We start from the raw sequence: 21,153 nt of genomic DNA on the forward strand, positions 1-21,153 counted from the left end.
ACTCCGTCTCCCTGGTGTGACTCAGTGAGAATCCCTCTTTCTCCCCAGATGCCTATAAGAGAGGTGTCTGCAGATTTCTTTCTGAATCAGCAGGGAGAAGAAAAGTGTGGGGAAAATGCACCCAATTTGCAAGAGGTTCATGGTGAGAAGTCCAAATGAAAAACCCAGACACACCCCCATTCACTGTTACTCAGACCAGAAATTTAGGGCTCAGTCCCAATACCCTCCATCCCTTCCTCTCCACCATCCAATATATCTGCAAGTGCTAAAAGTTTTAAACTTTTTTGTGCTCCGAATGATTTTGTGTCTGACAAAACCTACTGGCTCCTTCTCAGAATTAAAAAAAAAATGCGTAAAATGGGGCACCTGGGTGGCTCAGTTGGTTAAGCATCCGACTTCAGTTCAAGTCACAATCTCGTGGTTTGTGGGTTGGAGCCCTGTGTTGGGCTCTGTGCTGACAGCTGGGAGCCTGAAGCCTGCTTCAGATTCTGTGTCTCCCTCACTCTCTGCCCCTCCCTAGCTCATACCCTGTCTCTCTCTGTCTCTCAAAAATAAACATAAAAAATTTTTAAGAAAAAATGCATAAAATGAAATACCTATGACTTTCATATGAAATCAACTGCATTGAAAAAAATCATCAAACATTTTGAATGGATAATAATAATCTATGGGTTTCTTTACAGCACATTAAATAACAAGGTCAAGCAGTACATCTGATGGCTACTGTAACTTCAAAGCAATGGTGAATGAAAACAATTATTTTAAGGGATCTGCAACAATATATCTGTGCATTCCATTGTCCAAATACAAAGTCCAAGTACTGCTAATGCTATTGTGGTCTGCTGTCTATATTCATAACAGAAGGAAATTCAACATTTGCAGTTTGAGGATAGTAAAAATCGAGACATAAGCTTGTCCCATCCAAGTTCATGGACTCCCCGGGATTCTATCTGTCCAGGGGGTTCCTGTTCTGAAATGGTAATTGAACAATAAAGCCACTACTGGTTTTCATCACATTTGAAACAATTCAACTCACTGCCCTGGCCCTGCATGACCCCGCCTTGTCTCCCACAATTCTCCCTCTCTAACTCTGAGCCAGTCACACTAGTGTCTTTCCGATTACTGAACCCAGAAAAGGTCCCCACCTAGAGGCCTCTGTGCATGCTGTTCACCACCCCCCCTTCTTGATCTGCACATGACTGGCCTCTCCTCATCATTCGAGTTACTATAAAATGCCTCCTCTTGAGAGGGGCCTCCCCTCACCACCTACTCTGATGACTCTTCCTCTCCTCAATCTCTCCCTATTACATTATACTCTTTTCCTTTCTTCATAGCAGTTATCATCTATGGGTAGGCGCCAGCTTGGAGAGGGCACAGACTAGTCTGCCTTATTCCTCACTGTATTCCCCATGCAAAAAGGCACCCAGGCATAGTGGATGTTCATTCAACATTTGCTGCTAAAGAAATTACAGAATGGGAGAAAGAGATTCTGGGTGCTGTGCTGGCTCAGGACTGGGGTTGGCCAGTAGGAGGCCCCATTTCTCCACAGTGTACAGGCGCAAGCAATCTGAAGCCACTTGGGGGCGTGTTAGGACCAAGTCAAGCTGGTGGAGAAGTTAGAGGAAGTGGAGAGACAGCGGGGAAGGGCCCCTGACCATGACATTTAGTGGATCTGTCCCTGACCTGTGAGAAGAACTAGCAAAGAGGGCTTGGCACACCCCACTAAAGCTGAAAAGGGAAGAGATGGTTTCTTGGGCTTCTTGTTCACCACTGCATTCTGATCCCCTCCACCCCAGTACAGGCACCCAGCAGGCCATCGGTGAACGTCCAATGAATGAATGAGTAAAACCTAGGACCGACTGGTGGAGTTTCAGAGCAGACTGGCTGTGCTTTGACGCACTGAGATCTTGGCCTCAGTGGGGCAGAAAGACTGACACTCAGTTTATGTGACTCACGGGTGAACCAGAGGGCAACTGTCCATTTTCCCATTTGGACTTAGTTCCACCTGGGGGTGGAGGGTGGGGGAGAGGTGGAGAGAGAGCCTTTAAAAGGAACTGGGCCGCGTGGGCCCAGGTGCAGTGCCTCACTCGAGTGCACAGGGCAGACTCCCCACCCCCCCGACTGCAGGCCCCCACACATGCTCTAGCAGCCACCCAGCCTTGGATGGTGTCTGCGTGACGCTCAGCAGTCACCCCAGAGATGGCAAACCACGACCAGTTCTGGACACCCCATTCCAAGACATGGACAGCTTAGAGTGAAGTACAGAGCAGGGAGGACAGGAAGGGGATGTCTGGGGACCATGTAAACTCCATTGTCATCAGTTGTGCTCAACATGAGGACGGGCTTCCCGACCCTCTGAGCCGTGTCAGGGTGCCCGGTAGTGGACTGGGCTGCGTGGGAAGGCAGAGAACACCTGTCCCAGGAGCCACCGGGGAGAAACTGCAGCCCCACTTGCCTGGAACTGTGCGGAGGGAGCTCCCACGTCGGGTGGGAGGGTGGTCAGAGGGGTGCAAGGGTCCCTGCCCGCTGGGAACCTGGGGATTCTGAGTCTTAGCCCTGTTGCCTGCTTCTTGCTGTGCGACTTGGGGCAAGCCAGCTCCCTCGTCTGGGCCTCAGCCTCCTTAACTATATAGGGTGACAGTGCACAGGACCTGACTGTCCACACACTGTGGAACCCCGGGCATCCCTTCCCTTCTTTAAGTCTCAGTTACCCCACAGGGCTGTTAAAGGAATTAAATGTGACAATGTACATAGCATGTTTAGCCTGATCCCTGTTCACTGAAGTGGTCCTACGTAAATGGTAGTCGTTATTACTGAGTCACAATTCTCTTGGGGCCTCAGTTTTCTCATCTACAAAATGGGGCTAATAATGTCTAACTCTTTACGGGATTGCTCTGTGGCCTGAGTAATATTAGTATCTGCAACGTGTCTGGGAAATCACAACACACTCCCCCAGCACAAGCGTTCACTAGCCCTGCACCCTCATGTCACTCCCTCACATCACCCCACTTGATCATGAACTCTCAAAGGCAGGAGCCCCGTCCTCTGCATGACAGCTCATAGCTGCCGGTCCACACCTAGCCTCTCCAGTGAGCTTCAGCTTCAAATGTCCGTCTACCTATTTGATGTCTCTACTTGGATGATTATAGACCCTTTATACCCTGCTGTGTCCAAGGGGAAACTCCTGGCTCCCTACTCCAGCCTTCCAAATCACACTGTGCCTCCCCTGTCTTCCCCAACTCAGGAGAGCCCCTCAGCACCACAATCCGGTTGCTGAAGCCCAAATTCCAGAAGTCATCCTTCATCTATCCTCTCCGTATAAAATAGCATCCCAGATCCCCATCATCACCCTCATCTCCCACCTGCCTCCCTGCAAGGATTTCCCACTGGGCCCCTCACTTCTAGTCTGGTCCCCCACAGTTCATTTTCCCTATGGCAGCTGGAGGGAGCTTTGGAAACGGTCAGTGGGGCCGTGCCACCCGCCTGTTTAAACCGCCCCCCCCCCTCGAAGAACTTCCCATCAATGTTTGCCTAGCACACATTCCAAAATCCTTGATCTGGCCTACCTGACCCTGCAAAAACTAGCCCTGCCTGCCTCCCCCCTCACCTCTTAACTTGTCTCCCACTCACTTGCTCTGCTCCAGCCATACCACTTTCCTCTGCCCTGATGTCAAGCTGCTTTCCACCTCAGGACCTTTGCACTTGCGGCTGCCTTTTCCTAAGTTCTCCCCAGGGCTTCTTCAAGACTGACTCATTGAGGCCTCAGCTCTCAGAGGCCACCCCCTCAGTGAAAGTTTCCCTAGCCACCCCATTAAGAGCGGCCTCCTCCCTCTATGACATCAGCCCACTTCATTTTCTTTGGTATGCTTCCTCTTAAACGGTCTTGTTTTGCTAGTTTGTTTACCTGTTTACTACCTGTCTCCCTACTAGAACATGAGGTTCTCAAGGGCAGCCACTGCTTCCTTGTTCACAGCGTCCTCTTGGGGCCATGAACGGGCACCTGGCATACATAAGGTGCTTAATAAGTGCTGGATGCATGAGTGAACGACTCTGTTATTCCAGGCACTTCACTACAGGAAGCCCTAAAGTTTGGGGGAGGGGGAGGGATGTGGACAGAGGTGGCCTGTCTCTAGCGTGGGCTTCTCTATGTGCCCCCGTCCCCCAAAGGTTGGCCCTGCCACAGTGAAGCCCAGGAAGTCCCAGCGATTGGGGCAGGGTAGCAAAAAGCCACGCCCCATCTGACAGGGAGAAGAAACACCTGCGTGCACACCGTGTGTTCCAGCCCATGCTTCCTCCTGTCAGAACCCCGGGATAGGGGAGCAACAGCAGGCTCCAACCAGGGTGGTGTGGCTGGTACGCCCGGGCCGGGCTCCTGGCCGCCAGAGGCCTGTGGGGACACTGACTACACACCTGCAGGTTTGGCTGCCCTGGCGCCCCCTGCCCCTTCTTCAAGCAACAGGAGCCACATCTGCCTCTTGGGGACTGGCCCTCCCCCACTCTCAGGTCACATGGTCCAAGTGGGCTGACCCAGCCCCTTAGGGAGGTTGGTGGTTGAGGACACTAGCTCAGCCCCGGTCAGTGGGAGGGTTTTATCTCCCTGGGTACAGCGGCTACAAGTCTAAAAGTGCCCGCACCCATTTTGCCCGCCTCGGAATGAAAAAAGAGACAGAGATCTGGGGCTGGGCCTCTTCACTGATCTGAGCCAAAATACCCCCTTTCCTTCTTCGTCCGCCTGGAGGGGAGTCTGGTCCAGCTGACACCCCTCCTAGCTCATCCTGCTCTGTCTTCCACTGCTGGCTCCCCACCCCCGACTCCCGGAGCCCCCACCCACACTCTCTCACTTTATTTTCCATGCCTGGAACAGCTTTCTCCACTTCGTATACCTCGTCGACTCCTACTTGTCCGGGCTCAGGTCAGTTACCACCTCTTCCAGGAAGCCTTCTCTGATTCTCTCAGGCACAGGTCACCTGTCTTTTCCCACAATCCCACCACATCCCATAGGTTTCTCTGGGAAACCTTTATTCCGTAAGTCCTGCCAGCCTAAAAGATCTTGTCAAGCTTTATTTGCCATGGTCGTATTATGAAAATAGGGATTTTTTTTTCCCTCTCCAAATACAAAATGATGTTTTAACAGTTCATGTAAATTTTCAATCGATGTCTACTACCCCTACCCCAGACAGTCTGAATTACTCCCCTGGAGAGATGTCTTCCCTCCCCTTGATTGAAAAGCGGCAGCAAAACATCCCTCATTGATTCAGTAAACATCCATGTGGCCCCATTGGTGGAAACCATCAGGCTGAGCGCCGGACACACAAATTATAGAAGTGCATTATAATCGCCCCTTTCTCTGTACTCGCTAGGAAAATGCAGGGAAGATTCCTGCCAAACTGTTTAACTGACATTACTTTGGAAGCTGGTATTACAGGGACAGTTGGGGGACTTTCCCTTAGTACCTTATGTAATTTCAAAGTGATAGGGTTAGGGGTGTTTTTTACTTTGTGTTTTTCAAGTAAAACATTTCTTAGTGGTTCATTGGTGTGTCTGTTTCCCTACAAGACTGGGAGCCCTTAGCGGGCAAGGAAGGGCCTGAGTTACTTCTAAGTCTTCAGCTTCCTGCCAGGGCCCGACACACAGAGGCTAGGAAATGTCTGTGAAATGACCACAGGACACAGCCGAGCAGGCATGCGAAGTAGAATCAGCAGGCGCAAGAGACACAGGCTGAGGAGAGGGGTCAAGCCCAGCGGTGGGACGGCCGGCTGTGGATGCAGGGGGCCGGGGCGGGGGCGGGGAGGGGGGGGGGAGCCGGGGCGGGGGGGGGGGTGGGGACGGGGAAGAAAGAGGCAACGGAAGGCCTACCCCCTCCTTCGGCAGCCCAATCTGCCTCCATGGTGATCTGTTGATCCGGGCGTCCCCGTCCGAGAGACACACACCGTGGGGAGCCGGGGCGGGGGGGGGGGAGGAGCCGGGGCAGGGGGAGGCAGCTAACGCAGGAGGAATGTGGTCCCCACGTTCCTGGTGGGCATGGTGCTTGGAACTGGGGATACTCATTCGTCTGTTAGGGAAATGAGGTCACAGGGTGACAGAACTCCCAGAAAACAAACTCCTGGGCCCAGCTTTGCAACTGCAGACTGACAGGCTGGGAGGAGGAGGGAGGAGCCAAAGGAAGGGGTTGGCAGGGCGGTTAGAGGAGGTGTCCTTGGAAATCAGAGACTGGGGGGGACAGCAGGCAGCAGAGGACTAGCCTGCTGCAGCCCCTGGGTCACTGGATCCTCGGGTCGCAGGGAGCTTGGGAGATGTGGTCCAAGAAGTGTGCAAACAGAAGGAATGCCTGGCCCGTCTGTGTCGGGCTGCTCTCTCCCTCCCCGCTCCCTGCCGTCTTTGTTCCTTCCACAGCTATTTCCTCAGGCATCTTCAGACACAGCGCCCAGCAATTAGGGCCAGAAGGAGAGGGAAGGGCTGGGGACCCCCAGAGGAGGCAGGAAATTATAAACCAGCTGGAGGGAGGGAAGTCATGGAAAACTTCCTGGAGGTGTGGACTCCCAAGCTGGGGCTTAAAGGCTGAAGAGAAGCTGTCCAGGGAAAGGGAGGGAGCCGACTTGCAGGTAGAAAGGAGAACAGGAGCCGGGGCACTGATACTTGAGACCTAGTGAGGAGCCCCTGCATGTGACGCCACCTCCTGCTGCTGGCGTCTCTGGTGGCCTGGGTGGGAAAGCTGGGGACTATCGACTATCGCCAAAGGCAGCGGGGCCCCGGGTCATATGTTTGGAGCCCTGGATCCCCAGGCCGGGCTCCAGGGCTGTTCTACCACTTGTGCTCACAGGGCGACCTCGACCGGGATGAGGATTTGTGGGATTTGTGGATTCGAGGAGGTCACCATTAGCACAGCACCTGCCGGACTCTAGTTACAGTCGCCATGGCGAGCCAGCCATTGCAAGGCTAAGTTTGGGAGCCGTCACGGGGCAGCGAGCGCAGACTGCTGTATGTGTCTGCAGAACCAGGCCCAGAGAGAGGAAGCCCTGAGAAGGCAGATCCCGGCTCAGAGTTGAAGACGGTCTCACGCGTAAGCACTGGTAAGTAGCAGAATGGGCCTACTGGAAGCTGAACTCTTATGGGGGAACAACCTTGTGGAGGCTGGACACCTCTGTGTAGACAGCACCTGCCCCTGGGGTTTCATGGAAGGGGGTGGATAAAGAGAAAAAAAAAAGCAATCCAAAGAGGAGTCCTTGTGGGAAACACAGGGCTGAGGGAAGTTAAACAAGCTTCTTCGCTGCAGGACTTCTCAGGACCTTCACTGCCCTGGAACACAGACTCGAATGCTTACAGAACCCAGGCAGACAGCACAAATGGGTGACAGGGGCAAGTGTGAATGGGGTGGAGCCTGCAGGCCCGTGGGGAGGGGAAGCCTGCTCAGCTCCTACTCTGTTCCGCCAACTATCCTGATGGGAAATTGGTTGGCCACTATCATGGGTTGAACTGGGTCTCCCCAAAAAACATGGGAGAAATCCTAACCTCCAGTGCCTATAGATATGACCGTATTTGGAAACACGGTCTTTGCAGATGTAATCGAGGCAAATGAGGTCATCAGGGTGGGCCCTAATCCAGGTACTGGTGTCCTTATACTAAGAAGGGGACGTGGGAACACAGAGACAGGCAGACGCGCACAGAGAAGGCCACATGACCGCGGAGGCAGAGGTTGGAGCCATCCAGCTACAAGAATGCCAAGGGTTTCCGGTACTGCCAGAGGCTCGAAGAAGCAAAGAGGGGTTGTCCCTAGAGCCACCTAGTTTGTGGGGCTTTGAAATGACAGCCCCAGGAAACGAATACAGCCACTAACTCATGATTCAGTGTGTACCCGAAGTCTCCAGAACGGCCAGAGAGGCCACAGCGCTCCCCGACCCAGTGGCCATAGGCCCCTTTTCTGGAAGAGAGTCTCTCACTGGATACGCCGGGGCACACGTTATCAGGCACTAGTTCAGAGTCTCAGCCTTTCCTTTTTGTGCCCACGTGGGCCCCCTTCCACGGGGGTGATTCCTGGTTTCCTCAGCTATAACCTGAGGAGGAACCCCCAGTGAGAGAGACAGAGAGCGCTTAGCCGGGCACTCCATCACACGGGGTATGTTCTCCCTCCGAGCCTCGCTTCACCCCACTGAGATATGGGTGCAGCATCCCGCAAGGCTTCCTAGGGTTGCTGGGAACTGCCTGGCACAGGACTGGTGGTCCTAAAGGTCGGTCCCCGTGGCCCAGTCGGCCCCCTGCACATGGGGCTTCTGCCTGTCACCCGCTGGAGGGCGTGTGCCCCCCGGGGCTGCCCTTACCTGTGCTGTGAGCTGGATGGGCTGGGACAGGGTGAGCTGTGGGGTCCCCGGGGGCTGGCTGGCAGGCTGTGGTGGCGGCAGGTCGCCTCCCCCAGAGGAGGCCGGGGGCTGCGAGGTCGAGGAGGAGGCAGAGGAGGAGGAGGAAGAGGAGGAGGAGGAGGTGGAGGAGGCGGCGGCGGCGGCGGCTGCGGCACTGGACTGCTGCACGGCTGCGGCCAGGAGCTGGGCCTGGGCTTGCTGCAGGAGGAGCTGCTGCTGGGCCGGCATCAGCGCCGTGAGCTGCGGGGGTGGGGGGTGGGGGGGCAGCAGGGGTGGGGGGTGTGCCAGGGGAGGGGTGTGGGGAGGAGCAGAGAAGGCAGAGAGGGGTTAGTGCCTGAGCCAAGCAGGTTAGGGGGCGAGTCTCGCAGGAGGTCTGAGGAGGACAGGAGGCAGGTGTGAGAGTGTGGCTGCAGTCCTGGGGGACCCCCCATGCCAGCGGTCCTGTAACAGATGGGGGGCGGCCAGACTGTGCCCAAGCGCCCGTGCTTCCCCGAGTACTTACCCCGGCTAGCTGGCTGCCTGTCAACATGAGTTGGGCCTGGGGCAGATGTGGCTGAGCCGGCTGTGGGGGCGGGGGTGCTGCTGGGGCTGAGTCGCCACTGGGGTCTTCAGCCTTGATCTGGGGGGGAGAGAGGCAGGGTCCGGGACCCCAGAATGTTAAGTGGAGGCCAGAGAGAATGCCCACCTGTGAACCAAAGAGAGGGCATGTGTGTGGCAACAGCAGTCTGGGGCCGGCGTACGAGGCGTGGACTGGGGTATAGAGGCAAGACTCTGTACTACCAGCTGGGGGTCTTAGGCCACCTCTCTGGCCTCAGTTTCCTCAGTCATCAGATAAGGCTAACACACCCCCTACACCCAAACTCCTACAGGAAGAGGGTCACCTTTGGCGAGCAGTTTTCCCCTCTGGGGGGTTCAGTTTTCCCATCTGTAAAATGGGAAATGTGCCAACAGGGGACTCGGGACATCAAAGAGTAGAGTTCTGGGTCCCACACCCCTCATCTGTGTTAGCTAGAGGCACATCTCTTATTAATGGAGTAAGACTTCACTGGAAGAAAGAGTCTTAGGTTATTTTTAAAAAAAATCACCGCCTTAGAACATGGGTCTGGAATTCAAATGAGTGTGGAAACAGGCAGACAGTGCACATGGGTGATGCGGGCAGATGAGAATGGGGGGGGCTGGCAGGGTGTGCAGCCCTCCGAAGGAGAAGCTTGCCCAGCTCCCGCCCTGCTCCCACCAATCATTCATTTTAAAATTGAGAATAAAATCATGGAGTGCCTGGGTGGCTCAGTGGGTTGAGCGTCCAACTCTCAATTTCGGCTCAGGTTATGATCCCATCATTACTCTGCTGATAGTGCAGAGCCTGCTTGGGATTCTCTCTCGCTCTCTTTCTCTCTCTCTCTCTCTCTCTGTCCCTCTGCCCCTCTCCCCAGCTCATGATCTCTCTCTCTCTAAAATAGAAATAAATAAATAGCCAAAACCTAAAGCAAAAACAAAAAACAACCTAAAAAAACAAAAACACTGGCAAAAGCAGCAAAGCAAATAAGCGGGCCTGATGTGGCCCCGATGCTGCCACCTGTCAGCCTCCACCCCAGAAGTCCACTGAGCCCCTCCTCATCTCTGTGTAGGATGTGGATGCCTCTTGCATCAAATGCATAGGACAGACCAACACAGGGTCCTGGCCTTCTTCCTCTCCTAGACTGAAAGCCAGACCACGGTGGGCTTGCCTGATTGGTCTGTTAGTAAAGGACACGTGGGGGTAGGAGGGGATATGCCTTGAAGAGTCACACGCTCAGGCCCAGAAGGGACAATGGGCTCAAAGGATGATCCCTAACCCGTCAGCTCAATGGCCCAGCACCGCTTTGCAAAGGGAAGTCCAGAGAGGGAAAGCAACTGGTGCAAGGTGACACAGCAGGTGGCAGGGGCGTGGCATTTGGAATGCAGACTGAGATGAACAGAGGCTGGGAAAAGGCCAAATAACAGAGGGTGAGCGGCGTGCCCCGGGATAGGATACAAATGTCAGAAAGCTTAAGGGGCACCAGGATGCAGCATCAAACCACAGTGAGTGCTAGAAGCCAGACCAGTGGCCGTCCCGGGCAGGGAATCAAGGACCTCTGGAAGTCTCTGGGGTTCTGCTTCCTGATCTGGTGCTGGCTGCACGGGTGTTCGGTTTGTGAAAATCCACAGAGCCGTACACTGAAGATCTCTGTGTATGTCACATTTTCATTAAAAGTTAAAAAAAAAAAAAAACAAAACCAAGAAAAACACCAACATGATCAGAACACTGGTCCTCTTGGGGCGCCTGGGTGGCTTAGTCGGTTAAGCGGCCGACCTTCGCTTAGGTCAAGATCTCGCGGTTCGTGGGTGCGAGCCCCGCGTCAGGCTCTGTGCTGACTGCCAGCTCAGAGCCTGGAGCCTATTTCAGAGTCTATCCCCCTCTCTCTCTGACCCCCCCCCCCCCGCTCACGCTGTCTCTCGCTCTCTCTCTCCTAGAAATAAATAAAAATAAAAAAATAATAAAAAAAAAAAAGAACACTGGTCCTCTTTCAGGTTTCTTTCATTGATTCCTTCCGGTTCTCTGCAGAACATCTCCATTAGGTGCTAGGATGGCTCGAAGGCCTCATCCCTAACAGGGCTCAGTCTCCCTTTTTAACAAACGAAGGAAAGCCCTTGGGCTTACACCTGACAGGCAGGAGTCTCTGGGTATATTTTAATAATCACTGTATTGGGCACCTGGCTGGCTCAGTCAATAGACACTGAGTCTTGTGGGGTCATTAGTTCAAGCCCCACGTTGAGCGTGGATATTACTTTAAAAAAAAAAAATCATTGTATTTGTTTCCATGGCAGGTGATTCTGGTTTTCCATTCATGAAATTTCCATTAAAAAAAATTTATTTCAGCTGTTCATGAGCTGAAAATTATTGAAGCTGATTGACGGGTACCTGGGGGGTTATTTTCATGATACTCTTTTTTTTCCTCCTTTGGTATCTGCTTCACATTTTCCATAATAAAATATTTTTTGCAGTGAAGCCAATGAACAAAATTGTGATGTAAGCAATGGTACACGGTGGTGTGTGGATGTGTCTGAAATCGTGATGGGGGCACACGAATCGCTGCTGTTGGGGGAAGACTAACACAGAAGAGGCGGAGTGAGATGGAGAACAGGAGGTAGTGTGGACAGAGGCCCGGAGTCAGAGGCCAATGCCCTCTCTGCCTCGGGCTTTCCCCGGGAGCCAGGGTCTGGGCTGGGGAAGGGCAGCGAGAATCCTTCCTTCCTGGGGCCCCACTGGCTTCCCCACAGAGAGGCAGAGCTGCTGTGAGACCAGGAGAGGCTGCAAAAAATGCAGCAGTGGAGGCAGAGGGTGGAGGTATGGACACGTGCTCGGCTCCAAGGGCTAAGGCCAGAACTATGCCCGAGATCAGAGGGAAGGAGGCCGGAGCCAGACCCCTTCTCCCCTGGGCCCTGTCCAACTCACAGCACAAGATACCCACCCACGAAGCTGCATCAAGGCTCCCCAGAGCCCATCCAATCTGATAGCACGCCCCCCCCATGTTAGAGAAAAGGAAACTGAGAAGCCCAGCGGCGGTGGCAGGCGGGCAGTGATTTTCCCATGGTCACCGAGTAGTTCCCGGCTCCCAGCCCCATCGCTCTACCACCTTTGATCAGGACCAGGTGTCCTTCGGAGGAGCCCCCTGCCTGTGCCCTCCGGGCTGCCTTCAGGCCTCTGGACCTGCGGCTACGCCCTCCTCCCGCCAGGCTGGAGTGTGGAGACGTGGGCCCCAGACTCCTCAGGAAGCCCAACAGTGCCCAGCAGCAGGCAAGGCCCGTGTGGATCAGGGAGTTGTTCTGTCTGGCCACTTCCAGCTTCCCCATCATCCTTAGCCATCCTCACTGGGTCTGCCCCCCTCCTTACCCACCTCCATTGGCTGGCCCCTAAGTGTGTGTGTTGGGGGGCTGGGGGTGGGGCAGGCCCCTGTCAGGGAAGTTGGGATGGGGGCGGGGCCCTCAGCTTCCTGTTGTTCATCGCCCTGGGGCTCTGGGGGGGATTTCCCTGGCCACCCCCACCCCCCAGGGAAGGGGAAGGAGCCTGGGTGAGTCACAGGCCTGGGGTGGGAGCCTGAGTGTGAGAAGGAGCGGGAGGAGCTGTGTCACCAAGTTATCGGGGCTCCGTGCCCCTCAGGCCCCAGGCCCACAAAGGTGCGTGGGACCCTCTCCCAGATACCAACCAGCACCCATCACAGGACGCCCTCCCTGTTCCTCTACCCTGGCTGTTCTGATAGGTGCTTACCTTGGTGCTGGGGCCAGTTGGGGACACGGAGAACGGGGAGGTCTTATTCTGGGGGTTCTGTGAAGAAAAAGTTGGGGTGGGGAATGGGAAGAGTGACATGAAGCAGCTTCTGACACCCTGCTCCTCGCCCACGGGGGCCGCCTCCGTTCCCTCCCCCCCCCTTCCCGTCCCGCTCCTCCACTCCTCCGGACCTGATGGTTAGTGTCTGGTCCATTTCTTTCAGTGTCTGTAACGAGAGGGAAAGAGTGAGGTGTCACCTGTGTCCCCCACATCCCCGCAGCTCCCCCACCACGCAGCGCCTCTGCCCTCCCTGCTCCCCTCCCCACCCACCTGTGTGTTCTGCCGGGGAGTCCAGACCTTGCTTCTCGGCCTCCAGGGGCTTAGACATTCTTATTTCTGGGGACAGAAGAGGGATGCAAGCGGGGTGAGGGAGGGGAAGCCAGGAGGGCTCTCGGGGCCCCTCCTCCAGCACCACCCCAGCCTCTCCCCAAGTCCCCTGCACCCCCTGCCACCTTGCAAGTGCCTCTTTCCAGGAGACATGTCCTCCTTACTGGGCCTCTGCCCTCCTCCGACAGGACAAGAAAGGGCCTTCAGGCCTTGGGGGTCTTGCCTGATCCTTTCCACCCTTGCAGAAGGTGGCACAGGGAGGGCCACCTCCCGTGAGGCCCTGGGGCGGGCTGGGAGGTAGCCGGTGGTCGTGAGAAGGCTTCGGTGCCCAGGAGGAGGTGGGTGATGTTCCACAGGAGCGAGTCAGCCTTGGGCCTCCTCCCGAGGCGCACCCGTCCTGCCTCACCAGGTTTCGGGTGAGACATGTTTTCCACTCTGAGTGGGGCCTGGGGGTGTGAAGGGCTGCAGCGTCCCCAGAGGAGTGAGTCTTCTGATCTCTGCCCCTCCTCCAGCGCACAGCGCTCCCGTCCACACCTCACTCCCACCCGGCCGCCCGCTCTTGGCCTCCCTTCTCACATTCGGCAGCACACAGGCCCAGCAGCCCCCTTCTGACCACTGACTCCAACTCCATCCACCTCTGCCCCTGACCTGGTCCTTGGACTTAATCCTAGGCCTCACCTGGGACTTCAGCCTTGAATCCCAACCGCACACCCGATTCAGCCTGGGTGCCCGTGCCCCACCGTACAAATGCAAGCCCATTCTACAGTCCCGTAAACCCAGGAACTGAGAGGAGGTGGCAGGCAGCAAGCTGGCACCGGGGACACAAAGCAATGGAGACCAAGCAATGCTCTGTCCTCACAACACTCTGACGCTGACAATGGAAAGGTGAGTGTTTGCCAGTGCTAGGCACAGTGTTAAGTATGATTCAGCGCTCATTGTAGCAGTTGGTGCTAATATTACCCCCATTTTACAGAGGAGGAAAGTGAGGGCCCGAGAGCACAGTGAGACAGCAGAGGTGCCCTGGCTGGACACCTGTCTTCATGAAGACAGGGTTCACGCTTCTAACCAGGACTGCTATGGTCTACTGGACTACCCCCCCCCCCAACTGGCTGCCACACTGTGACTTCCGCCCACCTCATCTCCAGCTGTCACCTCTACTCAAGTTCACCCTGACTGACAGTGACTCGAACCCAACCCGGGTCCTAGACCCTACACAGACCTGGGCTTCTTTCCTATCTGGTCTCAGTTCTCTTACCCATCCCAAATCCCAACTCCTATCCCAATGGTCCAAGTCCTTCATCCAACCTTGACTCCCAGCTTGGCCTCAGACCTTTCTCATGACCCTGACTCTGACTTGAAGGTCTCTTCCACAACTCACTCCACATCCCTGCCTTAAGCCACAATGCCACCCTATCAAAGGGGCTGTCCAACTCAAGTATGTTCTGCACCCAAGATATTTTTAAAAAGGCAGGTAGGAGCGCCTGGGTGGCTCAGTCGGTTGAGAGTCTGACTTCAGCTCAGGTCATGATCTCACGGTTCATGGGTTTGTGCCCCGCGTCGGGCTCTGTGCTGACAGCTCAGAGCCTGGAGCCTGCTTCAGATTCGGTGTCTCCCTCTCTCTCTCTGCCCCTCCCCTGCTCATGCTGTCTCTCTCTCTCTCAAAAATAAAAAAATAAAAAATAAAAAATAAATTAAGAAGAAAAGGCCACCTAAGTAGCTAGGACAACCTCAGCAACTAGAAAAGAAAAAAAAAAGTCCAGGAATTTTGCAATGGAGGGTTACTCGACATGAAACACCGCTCAGCTTTAAAATTCCTGATTAAAAAGCCAGGTCACACACTACTGGTGGGAGTGTAAATCGATATAAGCACAATTCAGGAGAGCTGAAGGGGCATCCCCTCCCTGGGACCCAGCACATCCACTCCCGAGCACCCACACGAGAGAGAGGGGCATCCTGCCCAGTGGCCCTTTCGAAATGACCCCAAACTGGCAACAACCCAAGGGCGCATCAGCGGATCAACATGATGTGGTATGTCCATACAACGAAACACTCCACCGCAGGAGAAAGAACACACTCCCGTATCACACACACCACTGAACCTCGCAGGCGTGACAAGGAAAAGACAGCAGACACAAAAGCAGACAGACAGTAGGATTCCAGGAAGCTCAGAGACAGGCAAGATGATATTAGGTGACCAAGGTCAGATAATGGGTACCTTTGCGGGGAGGCTGACGGGGAAAGGGTGTGGGAAGGCCTGTGGAAGGCTGGAAATGTTCTATACCATGATCTGTCGGGGGGGTTCTGTGGTTCTATACATATGTAAAAATTCATCAAGCTGCACCCTTAAAATTTGGGCACTTCATCCTATGTATATTTTCATGCACAAAAAAGAAAACAAAATTAAAAGCTAAAAAAATAAATAAATGAGCCAGTACACAGTCCTGTCTGGTGAAGGCATAGTCTGGTGAAGATGGGGTGGTGGACAAGTGCCCAGGACATGCCCGGAGCTCAGGCCTTGCTTCCAGACTCTAGGAGGGGCGTGAGTGGCTAATGTTCAGGCGCTGAGACCCCACTGCTGACTCTGAGATATCAAAGACAGAGGTCCAGGAGCACCTGGATGGCTCAGTCAGTTGAGGATCCGGCTTTGGCTCGAGTCATGATCTCACAGCTTGTGAGTTCGAGTCCCACATCGGGTTCTGTGCTGACAGCTCAGAGCCTGGAGCCTGCTTCAGATCCTGGGTCTCCCTCTCTCTCTGCCCCTCCCCAGCTTGCACTCTGTCTCTGTCTCTCTCAAAATTAATAAACATTAAAAAATTAAAAAAAAAAAGGCAGAGGTCCAGCCTAACCTTGCCTCTAAATGGCCCAGAACTTGACCCTGCTCTAGGCAACTGCTAATGCTACTGCGGTCTGGCATCCCACCCCATCCAGCACCCCAGAAACGCCTGCCCCAACCTTCTTCCCTGGCCCCTCCTTCCAACCAGCTCCATCTTGCCCCAGGGAGATCCTTCCCACACCCTGGCCCTGAACCTTTCCACAGCTCTCTATCTCCTCAAGAAAAGCCCAGAAGGGGTCTTTAAAGAGGTAATTAAGTTAAATGAGACCATTAGGGTGGGCCTTAATCCAATATGACTGGTGTCCTCATGAGAAGGGAAATTGGGACACTGATGCACAGGAAAAAGACCATGTGAAGACACAGGGAGAAGATGGGCATCCCAAGCCAAAGAGAGAGGCCTCAGAAGAAACCAACCTCACTGACACCTTGACCTTGGACTTCTAGCTTCCAGATTTCGAGAAAATTAATTTCTGTCGTTTAAGCCACCCTGTCTGCAGTACTTCACTGTGGCAGCCCTGGGAAAATAATCCAGCCTCCCACGGTCGTGCCCTTCCACTGTCCTCGCCCTGAGCCCACAGGGCTGTGTCCTTCTGTGTCCTAGTCCTTTCCCACCAGACCAGAGGGCGGGCAGGCCTGCTCTGACTCACCGCTGGGTCCCTGGCATCACCCGGCTCAGAAGAATCGGTTATACACGCTGGCCGAACGTCCCTCCCTGCGGCTCTCTCTCTTACTTGTTCCTGCCTCTGTCCTGCTGTCCCTCTGCCATTTTACACGTTTCCTGAGGCCTTGGCGTGGGCTGGTCCCTCTGCCTGGAAGGCTGTTCCCCACGCTGGCCACCTGGCGACCTCCTGCTCATCCTTCAGGACCCGCACAGGCTCTGTCCTCTATGGCACTGGCTCCCTCCACTCTGGCTCCCGCTGGCCCTGCATCTCCCTGGGGGACTGTCCTAGAGGCTGTAGCTATCTGGGCCCCAGTAGGTCTCCCCCATCAGACAGGGAACCTCTTGAGGGCAGGTCTGACTCATCTTGGGGTCCCCAACACTGCCCAGCCCAGGTCGTCGGTGGAGTGAACAAGGGGGCCCTGAGGCCCTGGTCTCCTCCCTCCCTCCAGGCCTTTGGCTCTGCTCTTCCCTGACCTGGTGACCTTTTCTTCTCCATGAGCAAACTCCTGCTCCTCTTTAAGGTCCCAGCTCCCATGTGACCACCTCTGTGAGGTCCTCCCCGACTCCTCAGGTGGTTGGTGTCTCTTGTCTGGGAACGCCCTGCCTCTAACACCCCGACTCCCTAGGCAATGGCCTCACCCTGCCCCAATCTGTGAGCTCCTTAGAGCCCAGGCTGGTGTCATAACAGCACTAATGCATGCAAGAATCTCTGACAGGCCAGGACCCGATCCTGTCCCAGACAAACCTTTCTCCCTGCTGCCACCTGCCACCTTGACTTTGAGCCCCAATCCCCAAGCAACTCCCACCTAAACCTTGAAGGTAACGTCTCCTCCGCAGGGATAGTGGCTGAAGAGGCAAAGGTGGCTTGAGGGGAAATCTCTACCACTCTGTTTCCATCGTCGTCCCTAATTCTTCCCCGACCCCGACTCCCACACAGCCAGGTGCTCCTGCAGCATTTGGCTGGGCTGACGGCAAAATGGCCAGTGTTGCCCTTCGCCCAAGCCTGTCTTGTTCTTCTTTCCTCCTCCCCCATCAGAGCCGAATCTGAGAAAAAGGACTTCATAGAATCATTCCCACCAAGCATGAATAGGGGACTCCATTTCCATCACAGATCCAAAGTCAAATGATGCCTTAACACTCGAGGACGTTGGCCATCCCTTAAGAGGCCCACCGAGGCACCCATCCTATAGGCTATCAGCCTCGGCCCAGGCCTCTCTCTCCTGGCTCTGGAGAAATACTGACGCCTATTCCCACTCAGACACTCTACTTTCATTGGGACAAGGTAAGACCGGGGCATCTGGATTTTGAAAAACCCCCACCGCCACCTCCACCAGTGTCTCTAATATGCTCCAGCTCCCTGCACCTTCCAAAGCCCGTCTTGAAGCCTTGTTCACACTGAAAGGCTGCTTGGTTATAGGGCCACAGTCGTCCCTCCCTTCTCCCATGCCTGGCAGTGTGTAACTCTTTAGAGGACCGGGCAGGAGGAAGCAATGCAGAATCCTACTGGGCCCCTTGAATCCCACCATCCTGGAGTCAGACACACCCAGGGCTACCCACACCCTTGGGGTCACACTCGCTTGCCCCACTGCCTCAGGCCTGGGACTCTGGGTCCCCTCCGCCCTCCCCACCCCTCCCTTACCCCTCCCTCTCCGGACTTTCACTTCTCCTCTGCATTTCCCCCAGCCAGTTTTAGCAGACTTGGGCCAGCTTCTCGTTAGCACTTACCGAAAATGGGGCTAAATATAGAGGGCCCAAGGGCTGCCCCTCACCCCTCCTGGCCCCTCTTGGCCTGTCCCCTGGGTCTCCTGCCTTCACAGCCGGCTTCAATCAAGGCTGTGGCCTGGGAGCCCCTGTGGGCAGGGTTTGCGCTGCCGGGAACCTCTGTGGGCCCAGCTGGCCCAGTCCCTGCCTCCGTAGGAGCAACACTCCCCCCCCCCACCCCATGTCTGTCTCCGGGTGGCCTCAAGGGAGTGAACACTTCTGAGCTGTCAGGAGGGAGGGATGGAGATACACGCAGCAGACACAACAAGAGAGGTGGCCCCACAGCTGTGCCACAGAGCACACACACCGCAGCCTCAGCCAACAGAGCCCCAGACAAGGATAGAGGCCGCGCAGACACACACACAGGGACAGGTGTGCAGAGATCCCTTGTCGGGATGTTTGTAGAGAAGACGCACGCCCAGACACAATGACATGGGTAGATATGCAAAACACACACCCAGACATGCGCATGCACACCTGCGTTTACACACACACACGCACACACACATACACACACACAAAGTCACCCTCCAGCACTCACAGACATACAAATAGACATAGATGTATACACACACGTCACTCAGGCACACACAGACATGTACATACTCACACCTGAGTCACTCACAGACATACAGATGTGCATCCACGCATCCACTCACATCTCTCAGATGGACATACACATGAGCCCTGAATCACTCCTACAGACACACAGAGAAACATGCACACACACACACCCATGCCCAGAGTTACTCAGATATACACAAATGTGCACACACTCACACTTCCAGAGTCACTCATACACACAGACAGACACACAGACAGACATAGATGTGCATACATACCCATACCCAGGTCACTCAGACAGATATACGCACATACGTGTAGACACTCACATGCCCAGAATCAGCTCATTCTAGTAGACGGCCAGGGTGGACCCTCAAACCCTGAGCTCAGGCAGGACAAGTGATGTGCCCAAGGCCACGCAGGGTATTAATTCGCATCCAGGCAGGGAACCCAGGAGGGCCTCCCAGGCAGGGCAGTTTTTGTGAGAGAGCCCAAGTAAGGGGTCTAACTCAGTGCCCGGCACATGCAAGGCCCCCATTCAACCCCAGACAGGGAGAAGTCAGTGATACAGCAGACCTCGGATCTCTGTGTCTACACTGTGTGTGACACACACATACACATAGTTGCACAGGGAGTCACCTCGATAAATAATCATGTGCCATCCTGCAAGTAGTTTTCCCTCCATCTCAACCCCCTTCCTTACCTCCTTTGTCTTGCTCATACCCACTCATCCTTCACATCTCAGCCCAGATACCCCCTCTTCCAGGAAGCCCTCTCTGACACCCCACTGGCTCAACTGGGCAAGTCTGCTGTGCTCCCACAGTTCCCTGTACCTCCGGCATGCTGGCCTTGACCCCTCTGCCCGTGCTTCCTCCACTTTCTGCCGACAGGTCAGTCTCTCCCACTGGGAACTCCAGGACAGACCTATTTCAGTGGTGTTTCCAAGACCCAGCATGGACATGCTCAATAAATACGTGTTGCTGAAGGGCCACAGGGATGCCCGTGTACACTGATGCGCCTAGGTCGGCACATGCCAAACCGAGACTCATCCCCACGGACATTCACAGATGTGACACATACCAACAGTCATGCCTACATGGCCGCAAATGAAACAATCACCAAGTATTGACGCTTGCTGTGTTCCAGGCACCGTGGTAAGCATTTGCACATATTACCTCATTTAACTCTCCCATCAGCCCTGCCAAGAGATAACTATCATTATGCAGAGATAGACACATTTTACCAAATGAGCCAACAAATACAAATCACCTTGTATGGTGCCCGGCACACAACATTCACTCAGTCAACTGACATACGATAAATTTTCAGGTGGTGATAAATGCCGTAAAGAAAAGACAAAGCAGGGCAAGGGGACCGAGAATGGTGGATTGGTTGCCAAGTCAGACAGGGAGATCAGGGAAGGCCTCCCTGAGGAGGTGACATCTGGGACAAACGAAGGGAGGCAGTAAGCCAAGGGGTCATTGTCAAAGCTAGTCCACAATGCCACACGCTAGAGCCCCTCACACACAGACACATGACAGTCACACTCAAAGGACTCAGAACTACCACTCTCATACACATGCACAGAAACACACACTGAAAAGCCCTGCAGCTCAATGTTCCCAGCCGGGTTCTCCTTATAAAAGCCTGCTACCAACACTGGGCTCCATCCTCCCTCCCCTGGAGCCCTCAGAACACTGCAGCAGTGATGGGGGGCCCGGAGCGGGGCACTACCAGAAGCCCTCAGGTGTCCGGAGTTGAAGGGAAGGGGAAAGAAGAGCTGAGGGTGGGGACCCAGGGTGGGAGAGGGGGAGCTGCCGAGGTACAAGAGTGAAAGTGCGGAGGAGACAGCTAAAGAGGAAGGGCAGGGCAGGTAGCGGGCGCTGGCCCCGGGCCCCTTACCTGGAGCCCCCATGCTGGAGTGAACCATGCTGCCCGCCCCGCAGGGCTGGGGGAACAACTGTGTCATCTCCCCGCCCTCTCTGGGGGCCAAGCCCTCTCAGCCGGAAGTCACCCGGGGAGGAAACCACAGGGTCCGCCCCCTTCAGAAAGGAAAATACTCTGGCCCCAAGGCCCACTTCAGGAGGTGGTGGACCCCAAATCATGTGTGTGTTGGGGCAGTGGGGGGAGTGGGGTGGACGGCAACAGGCTGAAGCAACTGAATCCTCCAGCTGGGTCTTCAGGAGGTTTCTGCAGCAGCTGCGCCAGCCCTCCAGCTGCCTCCACCAGGCCAAACACATCTGGAACAGGGCATGTGGGTCTGGGAGAAAGGGTGGGCCCATGACAACAATGACAACAACAACAACAA

At 55.0% G+C, this 21,153-nt stretch overlaps 1 protein-coding gene across 5 annotated transcripts in view; it reads right to left on the bottom strand.

The window, feature by feature from the left end:
• Positions 1-20,792, bottom strand: part of POU2F2 (POU class 2 homeobox 2) — a 33,217-nt gene extending 12,425 nt beyond the window's left edge. For 3 of the 5 annotated variants that reach the window (XM_039251319.1, XM_039251355.1, XM_039251345.1), the window contains exons 1-5: positions 20,748-20,792; positions 12,970-13,035; positions 12,831-12,865; positions 12,640-12,696; positions 8,857-8,973 (exon numbers count right to left, since the gene is read on the bottom strand). In XM_039251319.1, the coding sequence (XP_039107250.1) occupies positions 8,857-8,973; positions 12,640-12,696; positions 12,831-12,865; positions 12,970-13,035; positions 20,748-20,775 (303 nt within the window). In that variant the 5' untranslated portion in view covers positions 20,776-20,792. Of the gene's footprint in view, positions 1-8,856; positions 9,040-12,639; positions 12,697-12,830; positions 12,866-12,969; positions 13,036-20,747 lie in introns of all 5 variants that reach the window. The other 2 variants (XM_039251336.1, XM_039251329.1) reach the window with 1 other exon arrangement.
• Positions 20,793-21,153: the final 361 nt, after the last annotated feature.

This window comes from Hyaena hyaena, unplaced genomic scaffold (genome assembly GCF_003009895.1).
Source record: "Hyaena hyaena isolate Hyena2069 unplaced genomic scaffold, ASM300989v1 scaffold_9, whole genome shotgun sequence".
NCBI classification, from domain to species: Eukaryota; Metazoa; Chordata; class Mammalia; order Carnivora; family Hyaenidae; genus Hyaena; species Hyaena hyaena.